The following is a 25672-nucleotide window of genomic DNA, read 5'->3' on the forward strand; positions in this document are numbered from 1 at the left end:
TGTAAGACGGCGCTTAATAGCACATCCAGACATCAGATTGCCGAACCTCCTCCTTCTTTTTGTGCTGAGCTGGTTGCTGTCCAAGAGGCCCTTCGCTCTACGTCACAACCTTGCTACCTACAGCCAAAATTGTCGTCCGCACCGACGCCCTACAAGCAATACGTCTGTTCAGACGCGTCAGTCGCAGCCCAGAAATCTGCCAGAATATACATCGTCTGGCGGCTCGCATCTCGCAAACCATTCGAATTGAGTGGTTCCCACGTGACCTACTCAGTTCTCAAACCTCTGCAGATTCTGCAACCCGTCAGGTGACTGCCTTCATCATTAACGCGCTTCCTCACTATGGATGATGCCACTCTGCTTCTCACAAGAAAGGAGCATCTCCGGCGCCGCACACGTGCTCTTGTCCCATCGTGTGCGACAACCCTCTCCAGCGGTCTTACCCGCGCTGAGGAGGTTGCGCTACGGAGGATCCGGGCCGGGGTTGCCCTCACACCTGCGGTGACACGAACATGGCCGCAATATCGATATTTATATCAACTTCCAGGATGCCCTGTCTCCAAGTCACCAGATCACGAGGCAGATCACCACTTGTTGTGGGTTTGCCTGTCATTGAAGCCGACGGGAATTCGGCACCTGACGACAGTGGGCCTTTCGCCGAACAACCCATCTTCATACATTGCATGCACTCAAGTGCCTTATCATCGCTCTCTCTTGAACTTTATTAGAACAGCTAACCTTTTTCCTTTCATTTAATATCCCCTTTATTTTGTACATATTTCATTATGCCTTGAGGCAAAAAAAAAAAAAAAAAACGTTATTAAAAAAAGTGCCTTGTAGGCTTTGAGCAAAGATGACTTTTGTGGTCATGGTCCCAAGATTGTCCGTTCCGTTAAGGGGTGAGCATTTAATGCAGTGCGCAGCGTATGTCTTTCAGTTGCAAAAACAGGGCACTCACAAAGGAGGTGCTCAATCGTTTCGTCAACGCTATAGCGTTCACAAGCAGGGCTGTCAGCCATCCCGACCAGGAAGGCGTATTTGTTTGCGAAAGCAACGCCAAGTCATAGGCAGCACATTACGTTGTTTCCCGACGTGTTGTGTGGTGGGGAATACGCAGGCGCAGTCCGGGGTCCAATGCCTTGAGGCGACGGTTGGAGAACTCTCCGGTGTTCCACGTTGACTGTGTCAGCTCCACAGCCAAACAGCGAAGCCGGCTCGCTGCGTCGGCTCTCATTAATGGAATTTAGACGGGAAGTCCGTCGTTGTGGGCAGAACTGGCAGCGGCGTCCGCCTGGTTATTTCCTGCAGTGCCACAGTGTCCTGGCAACCACTGGTAGATGATGTTGTGACCTCTGGATATTGCGGCGTGGTTCAGCGTGCGGATCTCTGCAATGAGTTGTTCATTTGAATCGTGGTGTAGTGATGCTTGCATGCCTTGAAGTGCTGCTTTGGAGTCAGTGAAAACTGACCATTCTTGGGGGAGTTCCTGGCTGATGAATTTGACTGCAGCCCGTAGGGCAGCTAGTTCCGCACCAGTCGAAGAGATGAGATGTCTAGTCTTTAGCTTCATCAAGACGGACCTTGCCGGTACTATCACTGACTCCGCGGAGCTGGCTGACGTAATTGAGCCATGTATTCGGCGATTGTGCTTAGAATGAAGGTGATCCAGCGTCATTTTTTGCAAGGCAGGCATCGATATTCGAGCTTTCTTTTTATGCCAGGAATCGAAAGGTGAATCTGAGGTTCATGTAGGCTCTATATTGGTGCGCTCGGTCTTGAGGCAGGAATGAACTGCAAGGGAAGATAAATGCGGTAAACTTCAATGGTTTTTGAAAAGGCAGTACACGGTCTAGTTGCTGGTAGACTTCCCAGGTGATGATTGGGAACTCGTGCGACATTTCTAATGTGTGTTCTCGGGATCTCAAAAGCACCATAGACAGTGACAGGATGTTCTCCGGATAGAAGGACAGTTGCCGCCGTTGAGGTGAATTTAGGCAAACCGAGGCAATGAGGGAAGCTTGCGCTTGCACACTTTGGAACGTCCGAATGTTCGTCTCCTTGATCTTGTTGAATATCGGAAGGCTGTACCGCATCTCCCCATAAATAATGATAGATAAAGTTGTAGCATCGAGTGTACTGATGTGCCCCATAACGTTCCCCTGAGGAAGGAGAGAATATGGACAATGGCAAGCAGTCTCTTTTTCATGTCATTTAGATGTGGGCTCTACGAGAGATTCCTGTCGATGACAGCTTTCAGAAAGCGATGGCTTTTGTTTATAGGAAATGCCCTTCCTGTATATAGATATGGCGTAGTATGACATTGGTTGTCGTGTGAAGGCCAAAAGAGAGCATTTCTCACTTGAAATGTTAAGGTCTTGAAAATGTAGGTAAGATGTCACGAGTGATGCTACCCTTTGAAGTCTCGCACGGACTTGGGGACGAGTCACGCTTAACGGCCAAATGCAGATATTGTCAGCATAGAATGACATCTGAGCAGATTGTGGCAGCAAATCGACCAGGCCGATGAGAGGGAGGCTGAACAGGGCTGGGCTCAACACCCCGCCCTGTGGGACTCCGCGTGAGCATCGGTGTAAAGAGGTTGGTCAGTCCTGTGTCTCGATAAAAAGCGACCTCTCTGATAAATAGCTGCGTATACAGCAGAAAGTACGGCCTCTAATCTCAGCAGTTTGCAATGCTACCTTAATAGCCTGATGTGTTACGTTGTCGAAGGCACCCTTAATTTTCAAAAACAACGCCGAAATAAATCTTTTCATTTTTTTTTGCACCTGTACGGATGTAACCAGGTCAACCACGTTGTCGATAGACGAACAGCCACGTCGAAAACCGGACATAAAGCATAGATACACTAGGTATCACTTCAAGTACCACTCAATTCGCGTGGGCAGCATTCGTTCCCTAACTTTTGCCGACACAACTGGCAAGTGCTATCGGACGATATGATGGAAGCTCGAGGCGTGATGTCCTGGGTTTCAGCAGTGGAATGAGCCGGCTGATCTTCCAGTTATTGGGAACCGTGCCATCGCACCATGACTTGTAAAGGTCCAAAAGAGCCCGCCAAGCCTCCACAATAGTTACGGAGTCAAAGGTTTGCCGACATAGCCGAGCATCGTTCAGTCTTCGTCGTCGTTGGCCTTGTCTTTCGGGTCTACAATAAAAAAATCGAAATCCGCGACAAGCATGCATGACGGTAACATCATGCTTTTTTTTTTATTAGAACTAGTATTTAAAACCATTCACAGAGGGCTTGGCGGTGAAAAGAAACTCGTGCCTCACTCAGTTGGTCCCCATGGGGTCTATGGAAGTTTCGCTACCGTGGGATCTACCTTGCCTGCGGGTGCAGTGCATTTGAAAGGTATAGAGACCGGCCAAGGCATCTGTAGTTCCTGAAGTTAACAAAAGGAACTGCCGCTCGCGGGCGTGCGTATCAACCAGTAAGCCGATAAGCGGCGTATAACGTAGCACAGCCGCGACCTGTGCGGAAATACGTGCGTGCTCGCTATGCAGCCCGGTGTCGTGTCCTCTACCTGGCCTGACCTGGAAACGAATGCCACTTCCACTCCGTGTGAACGCCGTTATCGTCTTTACCCTTTTCATTTTTCAGCTTTAATTTCCAGTTATAAATAAAGGGTCAAGTGGTAGCACTTAAGCTGGATGGAATGCAATATACACCCACTGGTTTTATACTAGCTGCTTATCAGTATATTTCTTTTCCCTCTGGTTCCCATAGCACTTTCCTGCCGCGATAAAGTACCTGTTACTGCAAGTGCTACTTATCAGAACCCTCCATCTTGCATAGAATAGCGCAGAGGGCTTGTCTACGTTGCATCAGAAATAAATGTAATGCTTTTAGAAAGTAAAAACAAAGAAAAACAAAGCCTAAATGAGGATTGTTTGCTCGAATTGGTACGAAAGCAGACGAAAGGAGTTGCTCAGCCTGACGAATCCAGCAATGAAGTCTGATCGAATTATTTTGTTTATCAGTTGACACTTTCAATTCTTATAGGAGAGGATCGGCAGCACCTCGTTTACTATAATGTTAAGCAGCATCCAGAAAGTTGCAGAAAAAGTGATGGCGGATAAAAAAGGAGACGGGGTCTGGTCCAGTTCCCGTACCAGCCTGACCGAAGAAAGCTGCATCGGACTGTTCATTGCGCGCATGCGCGTAATCTCGCTGATTTCGCCGCTGCTTCCTGTTATATGGTACTTGTCGACTCGGTGGTCGACGCTCGTGCATTTAGATAAAAAGCTTGGGAGGGTGGGCTTGCATGATGGAGCTGAGGGGGTAGCGCCAAGGAAATGAGTGAAAGGAATTGTGAACGTGACCGACGTTTGCCCTCATTTCATGACTACACTTTGAACACGAATTAGCCTATAAGGAGTAAAAGGGAATAGCTTGCCTTAATTCTAGTGCACTTCCAATTCGTCAGGTCATGATGCCGATAGTTGCGGCAGATTTTCTTCGCTAGACATATAGAAGCCAATTATCAAATGAGGATATGCGGATTTGTAGCAGTTGCGAAGGTTTTAAATGAGGTGTCTGTGGCCTTATTAGGTTTCTGTCGTTCATATTTTATGTATGAGAGTGTGATACGTAATAACAATCTTTTTATCCCTGTGTTTACTCAGTACGCTTGAAGTGCTCTTGCGATGTATAGCATTACATTTTGTTCTTTTGTTTCGTTTATACGACACCAGAAGTTGAGTCGTTGTTTGTCTTCTGCTGTTGCCTGTAAAATGGGGGCTGCGGCTTTGTCAAGCTGTATTTTTACAGCTTTTTCTGCAGCTCCTCTGTCCATATATCTTTGAGGCAGAAATAAAAGTTATTTATTTATCTTTATAATTCCTTTTACTCATTTCATTGGCGGTACCCCCTCGTCAAAGTTCTGATGCAGTGGGGGCTAATTAAATGAAATAATTATTTTTTGAGAAGGCAATGTGGTTCTGTTGCTGAAGTAAGCATTTTGTATAGTTAGTGGTGAAAATCTACCTAGGGCTTGTAGTGAATACCGTGCCCTACGAGAAAGTGCGCTAAAGGACATGCTGCTCTCTTTTTACTCCCTTATGGGCTTATTCTTGTTTACAGTGTAGATCTTCCGTAAAAAAAAAAAATCGACGAAAAATTTGCAAGCATACAATTCACACTAATGTTGGCCATTACAGAGGATCTCGTGGGATTCTTGATGTGCCATTATTATGGAAGTTGCTGCTTTGAAACCATGCTTTTATGGAACAGAAAGTCTTAAAAAGTAAACGGACGCAAGACAGGCGCCCGTGTAAGTCTAGTCGCATAAAAAAGCCACCTTCGGCGCAGAAACTCCAACGTAAGAACTGCAGACCGCAAGTGCATTATTAGAACTTTAATATTAGAGCATTACTAGTGCATGCACTAGAACTGCAGACCGCAAGTGCGCTACATTTTCACTTGGTAGAAGGAAACTGTATTAAAAGGCTGGCGACGTCTGAGGAAGTCTGCTGACTTCCGCTACAAATTTGTCGTAAGGAAACTGACGCCTTCATACTGAAAGCGTGATAGAGTGCTATCTGTGTATTAGCTATGCAGTTAACCATCACTGTTGGGTAACATTTGTGGTTGGGAAGGGACAGCTAACAAGATTAATGTTCAACATGCTAGGACTGTTTTGGTAGGCTTTTCAGCTTCGTACCACACAAAAATAAAACATGCTTATGGCACGAGGAACACGAAGAAGACAGCTCACAGTAATAAGAGTAAGACAAGAAAAAACAACGACTATTCAACGGTCAGCAGCACGGGCCTTCACCTCAGGGATCACATGGTTGTAAACCCGAACACGTGCACCGGCTTCGGCGTCACGTAAGCCTACGGTGGCCGAGTGCAATGTTTGTTTATATGGACATGCAGGTACGTGCTCTAGAGAAGAGTGCCCGCTCGCTTCGCCGAACGCCACCCCGTGTCCCCCACACATGCTTGCTCACCATCTCCGACCCGCTGTCTCCACAGTCGCCCGATTTCCAGCGCTCGATTCTTAGGAGCGCCGAGGATGATGTACGCACGTGCGAGGTTGTGTGGCAGGCTAGGCCAGCTTTGTTTATGTTGCGGATTTCGGAGGAAGGAAAACCGGCCCTTTCTCTCATTTCTGAACACTTTCTGAAAACAAACAAAACAAAAACAGCGCCGAGGAGGTGCTCGACAGCGAGAGTGATTCGACGACGTAAGACAATATAACAGAAACACGAACGGCAACCGAAGAAAGGTTACCGCCTACAGCTAGAACGGAGTGAAAATAAAAATAAAAACAAACGTGACCGGCAGGCGTTGCGACCAGATAGGACAAGAGAAAGTGGTGAAACGTACGACTAAAAATAGTTTTATGCTTGTTCTATACCAACGTGCGCAACGACGTTGAAAAGAAGCGGAATCCGGTCGAGTTGGCAAAGGTGCTTTAGAGAAAAATAATTCCATGCCCTGAATGCGAGCAGAGATGCGAATTTCTATGCTTCGACGACGGCGGAGGAATCGCTTATCAGGCTGCTGGAAAAAACTTTTCAATTCCACCCGGCCGTGGATAGGGTCAATACAGGTGGGGGAATGACAGAAGAAAATGTTGATAGAAGTAGCGACAGGGGATATGCTATACCAAAGCTTGTAAAGGCTGACAAGGGAGAGACGGGGAAAGCCGGGGAAACAGGGACGAACAACCTAAGCAGCGAGAAATAAAAATACCAGCGAGTAGAGAATGCCGGCAAATAAAACCAGGTGGCGCTGAGTGGTGAGAGCGTAAAAGTCAGTGGCGCAGGAAGTAGTCTCTCGTGTGCCCATTTCCTTGGGATGCGAAATAAAGCGTAAGTCAAGAAAAAGTGAGGGAGGAGGTTTTGAAAGCAGCCTTTTTTTTTTTCTCAGCCTGCATCTTGCGCATCGCTGGACAGTCCCTGCGACGCGATTTCCCAAAGACGCAGAACTCTCGCATCGTTTCACGAATCCATCGTTCTGCTGTGAGGATCTTCCTCTATCTCGTGAATGCTGCATGCGTCTTCGCATACACAAAAGCGCTGCGTATTTGTTGCTGTTGTCCTCTAAGCTGATGGCAAATACGTTCCTAGGCACTCGGCGGAACTTCATCTTCGCCAATTTACAGTTGACCTGCTCGTGCGTGAAAGAAGAGAGCGCTGAAGAGGCGTAGATAACAATTCGCGGGATCACGTTGCGCGTAAGGCGGACAAAGACGACTTCACTGCTCTGTGACTTATCGAAGCAAATTGCCGCAGGGTTTCGTGTCTCGGTTCGTAGTCATATTAAATGAGCGTGCGTGCCTTTCAATCGCTTCTGGTCGACATCTGTGGTATGACAGTTTCATTCGCAGTACAATCTGTGGCAGGGTTCGAGCTTTTCTCTCATATGTCTGTTGTTCTTTTAGCCAAATGGATGTAGTGGGCAACTTGGATCGAGGGCTCTGTCTGAGAGGGCAATTCTTTGTCCTGGCCGCCGGGAAAGCTTACTGTCTGCTCTATGAGCTGCTAACAAGTGCATGCGTGGTAGGGGAAAAATGAGTCATCTCCTTCTCATCTTCAATGAAAAGCCAGAAATGTTTCCTCTTTTTAATAGTAAAGGTGCCTAACTAGCATCACCGCGTAGTGAAGGCATTATGTTCACTTGGCTAGAGGCGGGGTTTTGAATTTCTGATCTCTGAAATGTGTTTAATAAGATGCAATGATCAAGAGCGGAACACTGAAAGGCGTGCCATGTGTTCGCCCGAATACGATCGAAGCTAGGTTTACTGGGATCCTATAGCATTGGAAATAGCAGACGCAATTGAATTTGCGCAACAAAAAGTAAAATAGAGACTACAAGTACATTTCCTTTTTCAGAAGGAAGTTTTGGTGTCACAGCGCCGCCCTATGAGGGCGTGCCGTTAGCGCCAGTGTTTGACACTGTCAGAGCGCTATACTGAGAAATCAGCGGGGCCAGGCGCTAAACGGTGATGAGTGCTACTACGAATAACCTTAACGAATAGCCATAATCCGGCTTCAATGCATCCATTGCGGTTACCATCTGTTGACACGTAAAATAAGCGTCAGGTGACGTGCTAGTAGAAACAAGTTTGTTCTGCTTTCCGAACTGCTTTGTAAAACCATTTGTACAAGCCACAATATCAACCACCTAAAGAAGCACCTAAAGATGTGTCAATGGTTTAGAAATCTAGGCGTTGGTCCCATTTGGAATCAAGTGAGTGTTGTTAGGAATATCTTTAGGAGTCAGTTACCCATTGCTGTATTTTACTTAAGCCTAATTGAGTAAGTGTTAAAATAAATAGGTATTTAACTTTTTGAGTGTCTATAAATGCAAGCGCGTGAACGAGAAAATTGTCGAGTACTATGAGAATCAGTGAAATTATCTCCTTCTCAGCTAGGTTTTGCAGGCGTTCTTTAATCCCATTTCAGCCGCGTAATAACTTGTATATGCATTTCATTTTGCCAAGAACGGCCACGGACTGGAATAACCGAAGTGGCAATTTGCAATTTGAAGTTTTGCAATAATCACTGACATCATTTGGTTCGATCCTTTGGTAAAGCTGTATGAAGCGGTTGTTTTAATTTATGCTTCAACTTGTCACCGCTCCTGTTTTGTCATTGCATTGTCTGGTACATTGTTTTTTTTTTTCAACGCTGCTAAAATCCAAAAATGCAGGGTTAAAGAATTTATAAGCCTCAAAGGCTATTGACAGTGAGGCTCGGTTTAGTGTCTCTGATAAGGCGCGAATTTCGCCTCCTTTACCCAGTTGCGGAAGAGAGCGCTGAATAGCTGAAAAGTCGAGCTGTCAAATGGCATTTTCTGAACTTCGCTGGCTTTCATCTTTCTGGAATAAAAAGACCTGCTCGGCTACCTCGTCGGAAGCACGTGAGTTAAATATTTTCTTGATGCTATGCAATTTACGTCATTCACACATGCGTTTGTACTAATGTTTAAACAGTTAATTAGTTGATGCCGAATACATAATCAGGCAGGCGGCAAAAATACCAGTTGGTATTTTGCATGAATCCTGACGACGTTCACTTGACTTCAATAAGGAAGAACGCCTAGTGGTTTAAAAAGTATTGTGGCCATCTTAGCTTGTAGCTATGTATATTATCGAACTTTCTAAGTGCAGATAGGTCTCAGATTCCGCCGCACAAATGTTCAGATATAATCTCACCTCATGAAAGATATCTGATACGGACCCCAGACCATGTGCAGAATCTGGGAGATAAGGTTGCTCACCAAGAGGGATGAAAATTAGCCGGCCGAGCACTGGCTCAAATTCAAGAACGGGAACCGTTCAGTGAGCCGCAAATAAAATATTTAACCCACGTGCTTCCGACAAGGTAGCCAAGATGGTCTTTTTATTCGAAGAAGATGAAAGCCAGCAAAGTTCAGAAAATACCATTTGGCAGCGCGTTGTAAGCCCGACTGCTCAGCTATTACAGCGCTCTCTTCCGCAACTGCGTGAAGGCTACCACATAGCCACTGCACATTAGAAAGAAAGCGATAAGAACGACACTCCCGCCACACCTTAAAGCACTACCCCGTTACGATGACACAGTGGTTAGGGAGCTCCACTGCCAAACCCAAGGACACGGAATCGAATCTAGTCCACGGCTGTAGCTTTTCTATTGAGGCGAAAAGCAAGGTACAGCCACGAACATCTTTTACTGGCTTGCACGATGGCCGCCTTTTCTGTCCTCGTGCACGGACCTTCGGGCGAAGGCACTTTTTCGAAAGGCCAAGATTAAGCGAGTACATGGCGAGTTCCTGCTTATCTTACCTCCTTTCTAACGGTCGGAATTAGTGTTAAAGATTTGGGTAACTGTATCCATGTGATGTGCGATGTCAGTGCACGTTAAAGAACACTAGGACGTCTCTCATAGCCGGAGTCGCTTTTGGACGTTAAATCGCATAAATCCAAATCAAACCATCAAACACTGACCAGGCAACAGCAGAGCATGTTGGTGATTCCTTCTAAGCTGGAAATAATAGCGAACAAAAGAAGACGCGACGAACGAGTTCGAGTGTGTAGCACTTGTCCATGTCCACTCGCTCGTCCCGTCCTCCTCTGTGCGCTATGATTTCCAACAGACAACAGCAGGTCATGTGGAGAAAACTACAGACAGGGAACCTCACCAACTTAAACTGGCATATCAAAATTACCGAATAAGGATCTGAATCCATTAATTCCGCCGCTTTTATGGGAAGAAAGGTAACTTCGAACTTATTTTTTTGCATGTAAAGTACATAAGCCTCCCTCAGAACTCTTGCGTTGTCCCTCTAAAGAGGCTTGTGACTAAGATCCCGTGATGACGCGGACATTCGGTCAAAGGCCATCGACTGGGCCAGCATCGCCAAAGGTCTCCATGTCTTGCGGCGCGCTAGCTAAGTTGCCTCAGTCCTGAAGGTTTATGCCTGAGCTAAGCGAAGGTACTTAAAAAGAAATGAGCACAAGAAGAAATGAGCTGCCACACAGGACGCTATATTATGTGTTTATTTGAGAAAGAACCAGCCCCTGTATATGAAAACTTAGTCAAACAAGGACGCTATACAAAGTTGGCAAACAGCATCGTGCTGTCATTGGTCGATGTAGAGAATTGCGTGTGTCCTGTTTAGCGGCAAGCTTGGAAGCGATGGTGGCGTAAATGGTCCGGAGAACACGACCTGGTACCAAAGCAGGATGGTGAGCACACTGGCGACAAGGTTTAAGGTGGAAGGAACTACCTGCAGCGAAAAACAAGGATGCGATTAGGAAAACAAAAAAAAATAAATAAGAGGAGACAAGTATTACGGTTTTAGGTGAAAAGAAGAGGATTACTGAGGTTGGCCAGCGCTGGAAAAAACTCTCGGTGCTACTTGAAGCATGCGCGGTAAATATACACGAGTGCATCAACTATGCACGCATTAAAGTATTTAAGCTCACATATTTAAGCCGCGTTTATTATTAACGTGCCTATAACAATGTGTTTAGGCTGGCCAAAGTGTGGGAAGCGCTCATAACGTTGAGTTCAGTAAGGGATGCATTGTGATTGACAGCGCTTAGGTTCACGTACAGCTTTTGCTATTAGGAATATCCGTAAACGTGTACCCAAAAATGGGACATGAACCTTGCGATCCAGTGTGGCAAATGCAGCGCGGCTCCCTCATAATAGTGTAGCTGGTTGTGAGCACAGAATGAGAATAACGCATGACCATTTTTGTTTTAAGACAATTCGCTGTACGATGGGATATTGTATTAAGAGACTAGAATGAATTTTTGCAACTATTGCAGTAACTTTCTAAGAAATCTGTACAAGATGCGGGAAATGTCGCTTGTGCGTTTAAAAAAACAATTTAGATACGGGCAGTTAAAGCTTTATGGAGCCTGATTCCTTTATGTCATATTATGTAAACATTTATTTGTGAAGCAGAGAATAAACTATTGAATCATGTAATTTCCCCGCAAAAATCATAAATATTGTGCGAAAATGTTGCGCAATTCACGAAGAAAATATTCAGGATGATAATATGGCACCGGAGCAAGTAAGAACTGGGCGATGAAACGTTTTAGCAGTTCTCAATCTTTTCTTCTTCTAAATGAGTAAATTGGCGCCTTTGGAAGGCACAGAGTTTCTAAACTGTGGGTTGAAATGTTCTGAAATTGAAGCCCCGTTGACAACAAAAACTAGGATAACTTCATTCAGACTTGATGAAAGCTACAATCGCCCAATCCCAAACAACAAAAATCCTAACAAGACCCTGGAAACATACAGTTTTGAAGACAACCATAAAATGTTGGAATATATTGTTTGAAGCTATCAAATAAACGTCTAATGCCAACCATATTTAGTGGCTTACGCGGTTAATTTATACAATGTGGACATTTTTTTTCTGACGTTAAAAATTTGGCAAAAGCTTAAGCTCATTCTTTACGGACTGGAGGCGGCTGCATCATTGCGGATCCTAGGTTGACGAAAAGTATCAATCACACTTAGCGGGACCACTGCTCCGCGTGGCGGCGCATGTGTGGAGCATCACTGCGTCAAAGCCAGCGGCAAATTCCCACAAAATGGCGAACAACACGAAGTATTACTTAGAGATCTCTGTAATGGCGCGCCACTAAGCATTGGCTCGCAACCGAGTTATTTGCAATGGTGCAAAGCACGCGCAATGCCACGCGGAGCCGTGTTCATGGTAAGTGTGATTGATACTACTTAAACTTCGCTACACGCTTAATCACTAATCCCTTACACTGTGCCTCTATTATCTCACGCAGACATTAACGTAGAGCCGTAAGATACCACATTATATGAAAGACAACCGTAAAAAAATATAAAACAACCGTACCAATGTGTCGGCCTGGCTTAGACGTAGTGCGTCCAAGTGGGCTTACGAGGATCCCAGAAAGTTCGATCCCTATTTCAATTACACATTTCGAAATTGGAGCTGCTAGGCAGTTGCTCCTAAATTGGCCATGTGACGTGACCTCTAGACGTTACTAATAGATTAATCAGTAGCCTGCCGTGGCACTCGCCAACTGCCTTTTGCCAAAGGTTGTTCGCAATTTTGCGCTCACAGCGCCTACACTGACGACGACGATGCGGGAGTTTCAAGACCGAGGCGTTAATGCCGCCGCATCAATAAGCTTCACAGTTTAAAATAGCATAATGCAAAGTTTGGCTATATTTTTCTTGTATAGTCCACGTCTGACATGAAGCAGCCGATGAAGGTTTATTAAAACACTAAAAATTTTCAAGAGCCAACTGAAGAAAAACTAGACAGTCTAGAAGCTAATTATTTTAGTGGTAGTAGCAGCAAACAGTCTTACATATTGGGAAACTCCTCAATGACGTTTACACTCTTTTATAGTCACATTAGTATCTGAAAACTGCCCTCCTTGGAACGCACAACTTTTTCGAAAATATTTAAATGGTTGGCTCCAGAATGCGAAAAGCCAACAAGGCTTTTTTAAATGTTTTAGGCGATAAAGTTTTATATAGTTAAAGAAAAGAATTTAGAATGCATAAAGTGTGTTGCGATCGGCTGCACTTTCCCGATGTCGCAAAAGCGGCGCTTCATAGCTGGCAGTTTTGAGATAGGTTTTCGCAAGAAAACATCTCGTTCGGACATGTTTCAGCATCACATATTACAATTTTATTGATAACAAGCACATAATCTATGTAACCTCAATTAATTCCTAAAATGACATCTATTTCTTGGCTCACGCCACCTCGTATCAGTATGCGCTTGTTGACGAAAAAGCAATTTCGCGGTAATGAAGCAGTTCTTCATGACTATCCCAGACGGATAAACAGCGACAACAGTACTAACATCGATGCTCAGAAAGCTTCTTGCTAAATGCTTTGTGCTCGACCACTAGTTCGCTCTGGATCAGCATTGTGAACAACTAGTTGTAAAGAAATACGCGGAAAGCTTGGATGGAGTACTTGCCATGTCGGTAAACAGCAGGTCCGAGTAGTGGTACACCATGAGGTTGGCGGACGACGCGCTGGGCAATACGAAAGAAAAACACGACGCCGTGACCACAGGCCAGGCGTAGTACAAGGAAGGAACATGGTCCATCTGAGCCTGCCATGAAAGAGCAAAAAAAAAAAAAATTACATCTCTAAAAACGATTGCGGCCTGCTCACAAGGCACTGTGGTAAAAGTGCATTTTATTATCCAATGCAACGGCTGGAATCTCATAGCGTTGCATCTCATTGCAGAATTTATGATCAGAAAAGCCGGCGTTGCTCATTCCATATGCCGCCTCATTGCGACATTTAGGCCACTTCAAGATTTGCGTTCAACACCAAGCGAGGCTTGGTTCTAGTTGTGCCGTCGTCTTGTCTGAAAAGCGGGCGATGGTGTCTCCTCAGGACAGGTCTAGCAAATAGCGCCACATCCTTTTTTTTTTTTACCGCCCTGTTTACTAGTGGCGTCACTTAAACGAAATAGGAGGCTTGAGCTCTTGTGTCGTGCACCTTGGAACAAAAAAAGTGAGGCTTTCTGTTTTTAGCAATATTCAAATTGGCAAAGTTAAGCTCCGTTACATGTCGCGTTATAGGTGACGACGGTGTTATGTTAGATGGCAAGGTCTAGTAACTTCAACATATAGGACAAGCCAAAAGAACGAGATCACAATAAATGTAAGTACACTTTTTGTTGAAATTAAAGCCAGCAGGGGCCCACGGTCGTCTGTACCTCAGCGCCACCACAATGGTGTAAATAGCCTGCCCAGGTAAGGGGGCGTCGTTTTCATGTTCGGTGTTTGTACCAACAAGCCATCGACGATAAACCAGTACCCCGGCCGTCTCGACTCTTCTCGACACTTTCTTTCTCTTGTAGCCACATGTCTTTGGCCGGTCCAATATGTTAAATTCGCACGAACTAGCCCAAGTGGTCATCATGTTTAACTCCAATTCGAGAGCGGAGGTGTGCTGAGATACTTACAAGACAAAGAGACAAAGGTCGAACACTACGAAATTTACGTGATGCCCCACTCGCGTCTCGAAAAGCAGCGGCGTTTCCCGTAGGCCACTGATATGTAAATGGAATTTAGTGGTTCATGCACAGAGCGTTAAACTTGACGTTATATGTCTGCCTGTACTTCTCAAAATTAGTGGAGAACTGCATGCATTTACTGGACACTCTGTTAGAGGCGTGTCGGCTCTTCTAAAAAAAATAGCTGTGGTTTAGCCACCTTAACTGCTCTATACGTACTGGCGTATACGTACGAAAAACTGTGACGTGGCCTCTGTTGCCGTAGTTGCATTGTGATCTCAATCCAATAGACTCTACCGACAGGCGTCAAATGGCAAATGCAATGCCCGCAGATTTACAGTAGTTGATCATGACGCAAAGGCTAGGCTTATGCTAAGCATAGCGACGCTGTTGCTATGTTGCGGAAAAAGTGAGCGGCAAGCCAGCAGGTTGTTTGCACCTACTGTAACATCGGCGGGTGCCAGATGCACTGGGGAGCGATTCCACAATTGAATTACGCATTTAAAATAAATTCTAAGTAGGGCGTCGCTCCTTGTATGGCGGTGTACACTTGTATGCTCCAAGTGTTTTGTTTTGCGTGGGGTAGCTTGTTGCACGGTTGTAATGTACCACGAATAGCAGCATGCGTCTCGAATGCTTTTGTAGAACTACCTCAGTGCTACCACAAAGAAGCGCTAAAAACGGAATTAAGACGCAGCCTCCGCGCCTCACGTAAGAATTCAATGCCGTGTTCCCGTTAGCTTGTTTTGCATGCCCCCGCTGCACCGGCTCAGCTGTTGAGGCCTCTACTGCTGCTCTCGAGAACCCTAGTTTGGTCTCGGCCGCGGCGTGCGTGTTCTCACGGAGGCGAAACTCAAGTCGCGCGTGTGCTGCGCTGTGGCAGTTCACATTAAAGAACGCTAAGAGTTTAAAATTCGCAACGGCGTCCCTTATACCTGGGCCGGTTTGGGACGTTCGAACCAAATAAATTTATTACACCCATCACAGGACCTGAAAGACAGAAAAATAAGGTAGATATTTGGCACAATATCTCCTTTCAGATTCGAAATGATCCCCGCAAGCTGTGTGAAGTTATAATGTTTACGTATCATAATCTATCGGAGTTATATAAAAAAAAGAAGTGGAGAAGGATGGAAGTTTTTCTTCTGTCCAGGCATATTTTTAAATACATTTTGTTAATTTTGGCTCCGTCAAATAAAACTTTTACTAGTAATTTAAAAATTCTCAGTGCTTTTCTGAGGAAGTTTCAAATGCAGGATGTCTTTATTATCTCCAGCATCCACTGCAAGCCGGCAAGTCCATCTTATTGAGCACTGGTGTTGAATTCAAATTTTCTGAACAGAAATATGTAAATGAAGGCATGGTATGAGGATTATTGTGGTGCTGTAGATAACCTAATTCACTTCACTGACATCTTGCGGATTTTTGTGGGATCAATTCTTGACGCATACATGAGTCTGTCTCTGGGAAGACCTGCGTCGCCTCATTATGTCATAACTTGAAGCAACTGTTCTCTGCTGCTAAATTGCTGTTGACGAAATGAGTTTTAGAGATAACTGGCTTTTGGTGTTGCTATCTGTGATTCGGTAAGGTTACCGACGAGGATAATGTGCCCTTGAAGCCGGAGGAGCGCAAAGGGTATGTCGTTACGTCACATCATGTGACAATCCACAACTGCTACCATTGCGTCGAGCACCGAACCTTGCATCGCCAGCTGAAGCCATCTGACGAACCACGTGACTCTACACTCTTAACAGGAGAAGGAACCTGTCCCGTTTGAGAGGGAGAGAGAGCATTGGCTGAAGCGGGACTCAATTTTTGCACGTCATGGGGAGGATCACGTGATAGCGAAAGCGATGTAAAACCTACGTCACGGCAACGTTTTTTCATTAACTTATTCTGGTCCACCTTGCCCTCTCAGCCCGCTTTTCCTTCTCGAACTTCTTCCTCGCGTCTTCGATGATCGGGTGAATTTAATGGGGAAGTGGGCGCATGCTTGCCGTCTGTGTTGCACCCACAGTAAGTAGGCGTAGGCTTGAACTAACGGCTTTATTCACAGTGCTGCATACTGGCAGCTCGAAATAAACTCCCCCCAGTACAGCACATGACAAACGCATATATACACACACAGCAGCCTGACACATGCGCAGAACAGACATGATGGTGATACCCTTATATCTTATCACACAACAGTAAACGCACGTGTCGCACCCCAGATACCGACACAACACTTCCTCCCCTACTAGATAAAAAACGGTCATAGCCCCAACGCTCCGGAGGTCTCCTTTCCTGGTTGCTCCGTCTTAACGGAATAGGTTCATTATCAGATGGCAACTGATCCTGTGGGCTGGGTCCAACCTGAGGCGCTGGCTGCGCCGAAGGCATTGGAGGAGAGGCGATCTCTGATGCGTGTGGCAGGCACATTTCTTTTGCAGTTGGTTTTTCATCATCAAGAACAGAATGTCGCAAATGATCAGCATACACAAAACGCACTTTGTTTCCAATGACAACCAAGTACGTAGTGGGGGACTTTACACGCGTAATTTTTCCAGGACGCCAGTTCACCGAATCACCGCGCCCGGAACGCACTAGTACCCTGTCCCCAGCAGCAAAGGATCGCGGCTTCGCTCTGCGCTTATCTGCAGCCTGTTTCACCCTTTCGCTTTTCTCTGTCATTGCACTTGTCAATTTTGGTCTCAACAAGCAAAATCTGGTTCGCAACTTTCTTCTTAAGAACAATTCAGCCGGAGTCTTTCCGGTGAATGCGTGCGGCGTTGTTCTATAACAAAGTAGGAAGTTGTCTATTCTGTGCTGCAAGGTTCTTGTAGTTCCCTTTTCTCTGTCCTCCAGCAACTGCTTGAATAGTGCAGTCTTTGTTGTCTGTACAGCCCGCTCCGCCGACCCATTCGACTGTGGGTGGTACGGAGGGGTGCATGTGGGCTTTACTCCATTTGCTTTCAGGAAATTTTCAGACTCAGCAGCACGGAATTGCGGCCCGTTATCAGTTACAACTTCAACGGGTAGACCATGGGCAGCAAACATGGATCTTACAACTTCAACGGTCCTAGCGGCCGTCGTCGTTGTACACACCTTCACTTCCAACCACTTGCTATATGCATCAACTGCTAAAAGGAACATTTTTCCTTCCTTCTCGGCGAAATCGAGATGAACCCTTTCCCAAGGGTGTTCACACACTTTCCAGGGAGCCAAGGGTGCTGGTTGTGCTGCAGGTTGAACAGTTTGACAAATGCGGCAAATTCGTACCGTTTGTTCCAGCGCTTCGTCGATACCTGGCCACCACACCATTGACCTTGCGACCATTTTCATCTGCGTGATTCCAAGGTGCTGCTCGTGCAGCAAGTTTAGTACAACACTGCGCAAACACTCCGGGACGATTACCTTGTTTGTCCAAATAATGCAGCCCGCTTCAATGGAAAGTTCGAAACGTCGAACCCAGAAAGGCTGCAGGTCCTGAGAAACAGATTTTGGCCAACCATGACACATCATGTCGCGAACCACCGTTAGCAGCCTGTCGCGCGTTGTTTTCCGTTCAATGTCTTTTGCAGTCAAAGGAAGCTCGTCAAGTGTAGAAAAATAAAAAATGTCTTCAGTCTGCTCTGACGTTTCTGGCAAAGGAAGTCTAGATAAGGCATCGGCATGGCCAATTTCCGTACCTGGTTTGTGCGCTATTTCATAGCTGCAGTTCGCGAGGAACACAAACCAACGGTGCACCCTAGCAGTTGCCACAGCACTGCTGTTTCTTTTCGGGTCGAAAAGTACGGTTAGTGGTTGATGGTCTGTCAACACCTTAAATGCTCTACCATAGAGATAGTTATGAAACCTTTTCACACCAAAACAATACTCAATGCGTCTTTTTCGATTTGGCCATAATTGCGTTCTGCAGGTGACAGTGACCGGGATGCAAATGCAATTGGTTTATCTTTTCCATTCACGATGTGTGACAGTACAACATCAAGACCATATTCGGACGCGTCACATGTTAGCTGTATTTCTTTTTTGACACCGGAGAACTCCAGAACACGCTCGGTAGTAAGCATCTGTTTAGAATTCGTAAAGGCAGTATCACACTGACGCGACCAGTGCCATGCAGTGTCTTTGCGAAACAAGTTATGCAGGGGTTCGAGAACTGTAGCCAGATTAGGCAAAAATTTTGAGTAAAAATTAAGCCCAGAAAGGCCTTTAGCTGGGTCACATTTCCAGGTTTTCGTGCATTCTTTATGGCTGCCACTTTATCAGCTGTGGGATGTAATCCATCTCTGTCAATTTCATGGCCCAGATATCGTATTCGTTTCTGGAACAGCTTACATTTCGCAGTGTTGACCCTTATGCCATGTTCTCTTAGGTGTATGAGTACCTGCTCCAATCGGTCATGGCACTGTTTTTGATCTTTGCCCGCGATGACAATGTCATCTAAGTAGCAGGCTGTGCCAGTCAGTCCGTGTATGACTTTGTCCATCACAGCTTGAAATACTCCTGGCGCGCAGGCTACGCCGTATGGCAAGCGTCGGAACCGGTACAGGCCGAGGTGTGTATTGACAGTGAGCAGTTCTTGCGCTGGCTCGTCTAATTCCAGCTGCAAGTACGCCTTAGACAAATCCAAAACTGAAAACACGGACCCGCCTTGTAACATTGCAAAAATGTCCTCTGGTAGAGGGAGCGGATACTGGTCAACCTCAATTGCCGGATTTACCGTGACTCGGTAATCACCACACAGCCGAAGCTCCTCGCCGTTTTTCTTTGGAACAATCACCAGTGGTGTCGCCCAAGCACTGTGGCGCACCTTATATATGACTACAGCTTTTTCAAAATTGGCCAATTCCTGCTCGACCCGTTCTCGCAGCGCGTACGGCACTGATCGCGCCTTACAAAATACAGTGGATGCGTTCTTCTTAACTACAATGCTCGCCTTGAAACCTTTTATCGCTCCGTAGCCCTGCTCGAACACTTCGCGATATTTCTCAGTCAATGTCATCAAGGGCATTTCTTTCGTCAGTGACTGCACATGCATCACTTCATTCCATCGGATTTTGATTTTACTCAGCCAGTTGCGGCCAAACAACGTAGGCATTCTGGCACCTTTCGTCTCTTTAGCAATTACTAGCGGCAAGCGAAAACACTGATCGTAGTACTTCACTTCCACATCCATTATACCCTTGATATCAACCGGAGTGCCATTGTACGTAACCAGTTTGACGTCTGCTGGCCTGAGCTTAGTGTTAGGAAAGTGCTTCGCACACTCTGCCTCTGACATCACGGAAACCGCTGCTCCTGTGTCTAACTCCATGGGTACGTTTTCCCCATTTAACCATACACTGACTACAATAGCAGGACTGGCGGCACAGTTGTCGGTGTGGCAAAGGGTAAGAAGTTCACTGTCCGACGATTCCTGCTCTAGCTGATGTACAACTCTAGTTTTGCACATTTTAGCAACATGGCCTATCTTTTGACATTTGTAACACACCCTGTTCAAGAAAGGACAACTTACAGGTGCGTGCTGCCCACCGCATCGATGACAATTCGACTTAGTCCCTTGAGCCGCAGACTTCGTTTTTGGCTTGTCAGAGGCGTGACAGCTGAACGCCACCCCTTCGGAGACCGGTCTCGCCATCGACGACTTGCTCTGCCAGAGGGCATCACTGCCGCTTGAAGAGTGCTCCCCACTGGTTTCAGACATCATTGCCACTGTGTCTCTCGCTGCCATTTCCATGGCCGTAGCGATGCTGCAAACACGGTCCCAGGTGAGTTCGGTGTCGGTCATGGCCAACAGCCGGCAACGTATCGCCTCCGAGTATAGGCCAGCAATCAGGCGGTCCCGCAGGGCTTGTTCCAAGAAGCTGCCGAAGTCGCATGAGGCTGCCGCTTGCTTGAGCTTCACTATGAAATCCGCGATACTTTCTTGAGGTCCTTGCTTCCTTCAATTAAAATCATATCTCTCGCTCACCACAGACCGCTTCGGAGTGTAGTGCTTCTGCAGAGCCGATACGACTTCCTCGTAAGTTGATTTGCTGGGTGACTTTGGAAGAAGCAGACTTCGGAGCGTGACATACGCTTTTTCTCCTATGGCGCTGAGGAACAGATGCAGTTTCTTTTTCTCGGCTACTTCATTCCCCGTGAAGTACAACTCGAAGCGCTCGATGAAGACGTCCACGTTTCCGCTGTCAGGATCAAACTCCGGTAGCTTGCCGACTGTGGATGCCATCCTCAGTTCGTGTTATCCCATCCTCGTCGCCAGTTTGTTGCATCCACAGTAAGTAGGCGTAGGCTTGAACAAACCTTTTATTCACAGTGCTGCATACTGGCAGCTCGAAATAAACTCCCCCCAGTACAGCACATGACAAACGCATATATACACACACAGCAACCTGACACATGCGCAGAACAGACATGATGGTGATACCCTTATATCTTATCAACAGTGAACGCACGTGTCGCACCCCAGATACCGACACAACACTCTGCATGCTTTGTTTTGCGATTTTTTTCGTCTCTAGCAACAGGCGCTCCGACGCTATGTTACTTCTACATGCGCTATTGGTTTTTCTTTACTTTCTTCCCTCCTTCCCTAAACGCCTCAGATGGAGCGTATGGACAGCTTTGAGAGGCGGCGAATTCATGCAGCCGGTGGCACGGGGGTATCAGAAACTCGGCTTGAGGACCTGGTACTGTAAAAAAAAAAAAAAAAAAAAAAAAAACGGAAAGTCTTGGAAAAAGTAAATACGCACGTAGGCGTAGCACTTCCTCGAGTTCAGCTCACTGCTCAAATTTACCTCTGCTCTCCGCGCGTAGTACTTTGTACATGGTTGCTCAGTATGAAAGGGAATATCAAGTTTGCACAGAGACGCTTTGTTTTTCGCTACTGAAGTCGAAAATGACTTTTGGGCATTACATAGTTTGAGATGAATTCTAGCAAGTAGAACAGAAAAACAGTACTTACACCAATGCCAATTTAGGGTTTCAACTGTTATCAAGTTAAGCAGCTTTATCAGCGAAAAGACTCGTTCCGTGATTCTCCACAACGGCGCAGAGCGCTTTCCCTCGCTAATAGCTCGCGGAAAGAACACCACGCCTGCTCGCCTCAGTAACGTCGGTTCAGGGCTGTTTAAAACCATATTTTAACGAAGGCTCCATTGAAATTCAAAGCGGACCAGCGAAAACGAAATAGATAATGAGATAAAATATTTGTTCATGTTTCATTGCGCGTATTAGAAAGAAAAGTCTGGGCCCAGGCCCAGGTAGTGGAGAGGAGTGGCTGGCCAGGCATTAGCTGACAAGGAAAGAACAGAAAAATGAAAATAACTAACAATTAAATTACTCAGCGAAGAGCAAGTCAAAGTTCCGCAGTATTGTTTTAGCAAATTTGAGCGAATAAACATTAATGAGAAGTGAAATGCATGCAAGCCGTAAAGAAAATACGAATAGAGGATCGTAATGATAACGCATTCACATCACCCGTATTTTTTCGTCTGTTCACCACCAAGCTTCACATCTCTAACGAGCGGAGTAAATTCTTGCATAGTAAAGGCATCTGCCTCCTGCTCGTCCGCGTATTTGCGCCGTTTTATCTTGGATAGTATGAACTAGTTCGAGGTATTCAACGTGTACGTGCTGCGCTGAACTCGGAAGATGAGATGAGGAATAGATGAGGAAGTCAGGGCAGCTCGCTCTTTCAGCGCCCACAAATCAGTGAAACAGGGACGTGCAATCGACAACAACAACGGGGAATGAGCTTTTCAGCGCGCGTAAAGCACCTCCAAAACCTCTTCACTGGTTATGAGAAAGACAAAAAAAAAAAAAAAGGAGAGAAGAAATACCTTTGAGCAATGAGCGCGCAGCCGTCGCGTACGCTTCCTAATGCACGCCGGATGCCCTCTCTCCCATTTACCCGACCCGATCGTCGGTCAGGCGGGGAAAAACCAGGATGGCAATACGTAGCCGTGACGTAGGTTATACGTCGCCCTTGCTGTCACGTGATCCTCTGTCTCTGACGTGCAAATATTGAGTCCCGGCTCAAGCTAGTGCATCAGCGACAACTTATGCGACCGCTACAATGAAGGTCGTAGCGGCAGCAGCCGACGGGCTGTGCTCTTGACTTCAAGGATACTTGAACCTCTATCTAGGTAACAAAGAGTAACGAAGCTTTCGCTGTTCAACTAGGTTTACAAGAAATGAACTTAATCTATTTTTACTGTTATAAATATATTTACAAGATTTACAAGAACCCGACGTTTCGCACACAGGATAGCATCTTTTTTTTTTTTTTTCCGGTTGCAGGCTGGGGTGGGTGGAGCGGAAAGGAGATATCTGGTGGATGGTGCTTTCTGACAGCAGATGGCTTTTCCAATGTGTTTATGAGCTCTTCGTTGCTCTCTCGTTGAGCTGCTGCGTGGGGTTGTTGTGGGCATGAACCACTCGAGAACAGAGTTAGGTGGGTAAGCGGTGGCTTGCGCTTCATAATAGCGGAGGCTTTACTCGCTGAGGCTTCACACAGGCAACACTGGTATTTGCTCCAAGCGTCACAGGTATTATTGTCGCAACAAAATGACTACAAATGGGAGTGACTTCCTTTCCAGGTTATCGGAACCATTGGATATATGCTAGCGTCAAGGTTCGTGCGCCTAAACACTCTACACGCAGCTTTTCATGGGCACCGTTGCGCGACCTGGTCCCAAATGTAGTACGGTCACGCCAACAGCAGCACTATTATTTTGACAGATATATTTAAGTCGATATAGTAGGGTTTTGGTCCGGGACGTAGGTATAACACAAAGAAGAATGGAGAGAACAGACAAGGGTGGTGGCCCCTGGCTTTGTCCGCAGCAAGGACACGCGTAAAGGCTTTTCTGGATCCGACCGTACCCTCTCGACCAGGCGGTGCATGCTCTCGTCGTCGACGTCTCCTGGCACCAGTTGCGCCTTCATGGCAGCGCCGGCAGTGAGAAGCGCCTGGTAGGTGAACGCACTACGGCCACGTCTGCTCCAGTCCATCAGGGTTTCGGCAAGGCCGCACTTCTGCGCACAGAGGAAAGGCGGCGACACGCGGAAACACGCTAGTGACCACTTTCGGTCGATAAGTCCGTTTCGTGAGAACTTATCCTGCACTATACCTATTTTCCACTTCCTAAAAGAAACGCTTTGGCTTTGAAAATGCCCTCAAGGTGACGCTCTTGACCATACGATCATACAGTGGCACATTAAAAAGTGTTCATCTTTACGCGAATGCTTTGACGATTTCTGGTTTAGGTGACTGCCACTCATCGCATAAGGTTTGTTCCGCCACTGATATGACTATGCAATTGATACGAAGCGCACACGAAGCATGTAATGATGATTTGCTCATTAAGTTGTTATACATCTTCAGCTGTTATAAGGAGTAACCCTTAGTAAATGCGTGATATGGTCATTGGTTACCGAAAGAAGCGGCCCAGAGGGAGAGGTAAGAGAACTAAGAGCCAAAATAAAGTTTTCGGACAGCGCAGTCGAAACTGCCGGCAGAGTACGATAATAAATGGAACACATAAGCTATCGAAAAGCAATACACAACACCCTATTTGCACCAATTTCACGAAACCTCAAACTGACAAATTAACAGCTTATTTAAACAATGGCTTAGTCAAAGCATTTCGCGAGAGGGCCTAGCTGAGTCGTTCTGTTTGACTTCTTTTTAGCTCTGATGGTTGTTCACTCTTTTCTCAAGGTATTCCCCGGCAATGTGTTTGCGTAATTTGTTTTGTTTTAAAATATTTCCAGGCGCTTTGGGCAGACCTCGACCTACTGTGAACTGTTTTATTTTATTTTATCCCTTTGTACTGGTCGCTCACCTCTTTGATTTCTCTTCCTTGTCTCTCACTCTCTTTCTATACGCGGCCCTAGTTCAGGTGCTTCAGGTATTCAGATAGCAGGTGCCGGGTCGGGCAAACAACTTTTCACGTCCGTTTTTGTATAATTTTTATTAAAAACCACCTTCTACCACTACTACTGGAAGTTTTTAGACACATTAGATGAAAATGCTGCCTATATAAGACATTTAATTTCATGCGATACGGCTTGAAACCGCCAACGACCGGATGTGTTGACCATGAAGTGCCATTCTTATCTCCTTTCCCACGGTCTACAGAGCGGTTTTAAATCTCCGCTTATAAATTCTTACACTTTAACCATTCCCTAACGGCGTGGTTTAGATGTCCACCGAGATGTGAGATAGCCAGTCGTTTCTCCGTTTCATTTGTGCACATTGCTCTTCCTAGGATCCAAGCAGCTGCCGATGCCGCCTGGCTAGGCTGATGAATGCCCGGGTTCTAATCCATCAACGGCGGCCGCGTCTCGGCACAGGCGACACGCACAAGGCGGCCGTGTGCTGCGTCATGTTGGTGCATGTTAAATATCTCCAGGTTAGGGACACTATTCTAGAGCCCTCCAGTAGGGCACCTTATAAATCTATAGCATTAAGGGCCCCTTGCCGCAGAAAAGTGCATGTCGGCGTTCAATTCTTCGTCGTAACGCGAAAACATGGGAGGAAGCAAATAAATAAATATAGTACCGAATACACGGGGAATCAAACTACAGCACTTCAGATGGCGTGACGAGCACGTAAATCATGGAAATATTTTTTTCTTTATTACTGACTTTGGCGTGGGACAAGTACAGAACGTAATAGTAAAACCCTTCAGTGACACAATTACTGATGCGACAGATCTAAATGTTTTTAAACAGCACAGGTTCATCAAGCACTCCAATACATGTTGGCTGATCAGGAATTGCTCGATGCTCTTCTCTGAACCGAAATACACCATGGAACAACGTCAATATTTTTGATCAAAGATGTATCTAATGTATGGTTTGCCGCATGACCGTATGCTATCGAATAGCTGTGTCATTAGAAATGAACTAATAAGAAACTAATAATTAGGCAAAGACCATTTCCGCTAGTTTTGCGCTTTACTTTCGTGCAAATATAGTGCCGCCAGCATGTGGCGACCACAGGAAACCTGCGACATTCATTCATTCATTCATTCATTCATTCATTCATTCATTCATTCATTCATTCATTTATTCATTCATTCATTCATTCATTCATAAGGGTTACCTGAGGAGAAGGGCTTGGGTTAGGTGAGGTCGAGGCAAGTACTGCTCCGTGATCGTACTCTTCTG

At 46.0% G+C, this 25672-nt stretch overlaps 1 protein-coding gene across 1 annotated transcript in view; it reads right to left on the reverse strand.

The window, feature by feature from the left end:
* Positions 1-10511: 10511 nt before the first annotated feature.
* LOC146195004 (solute carrier family 13 member 2-like) overlaps positions 10512-25672 on the reverse strand; it is a 31550-nt gene continuing 16389 nt past the window's right edge. The window contains exons 3-5 of the mRNA XM_084596173.1: positions 23381-23533; positions 13447-13588; positions 10512-10740 (exon numbers count right to left, since the gene is read on the reverse strand). Coding sequence (XP_084452299.1) covers positions 10598-10740; positions 13447-13588; positions 23381-23533 — 438 coding nt within the window. The 3' untranslated portion in view covers positions 10512-10597. The remainder of the gene's footprint in view (positions 10741-13446; positions 13589-23380; positions 23534-25672) is intronic.

The sequence above is a fragment of the Amblyomma maculatum genome, chromosome 3, assembly GCF_055883805.1.
Source record: "Amblyomma maculatum isolate TAMU_Amacu chromosome 3, ASM5588380v1, whole genome shotgun sequence".
NCBI classification, from domain to species: Eukaryota; Metazoa; Arthropoda; class Arachnida; order Ixodida; family Ixodidae; genus Amblyomma; species Amblyomma maculatum.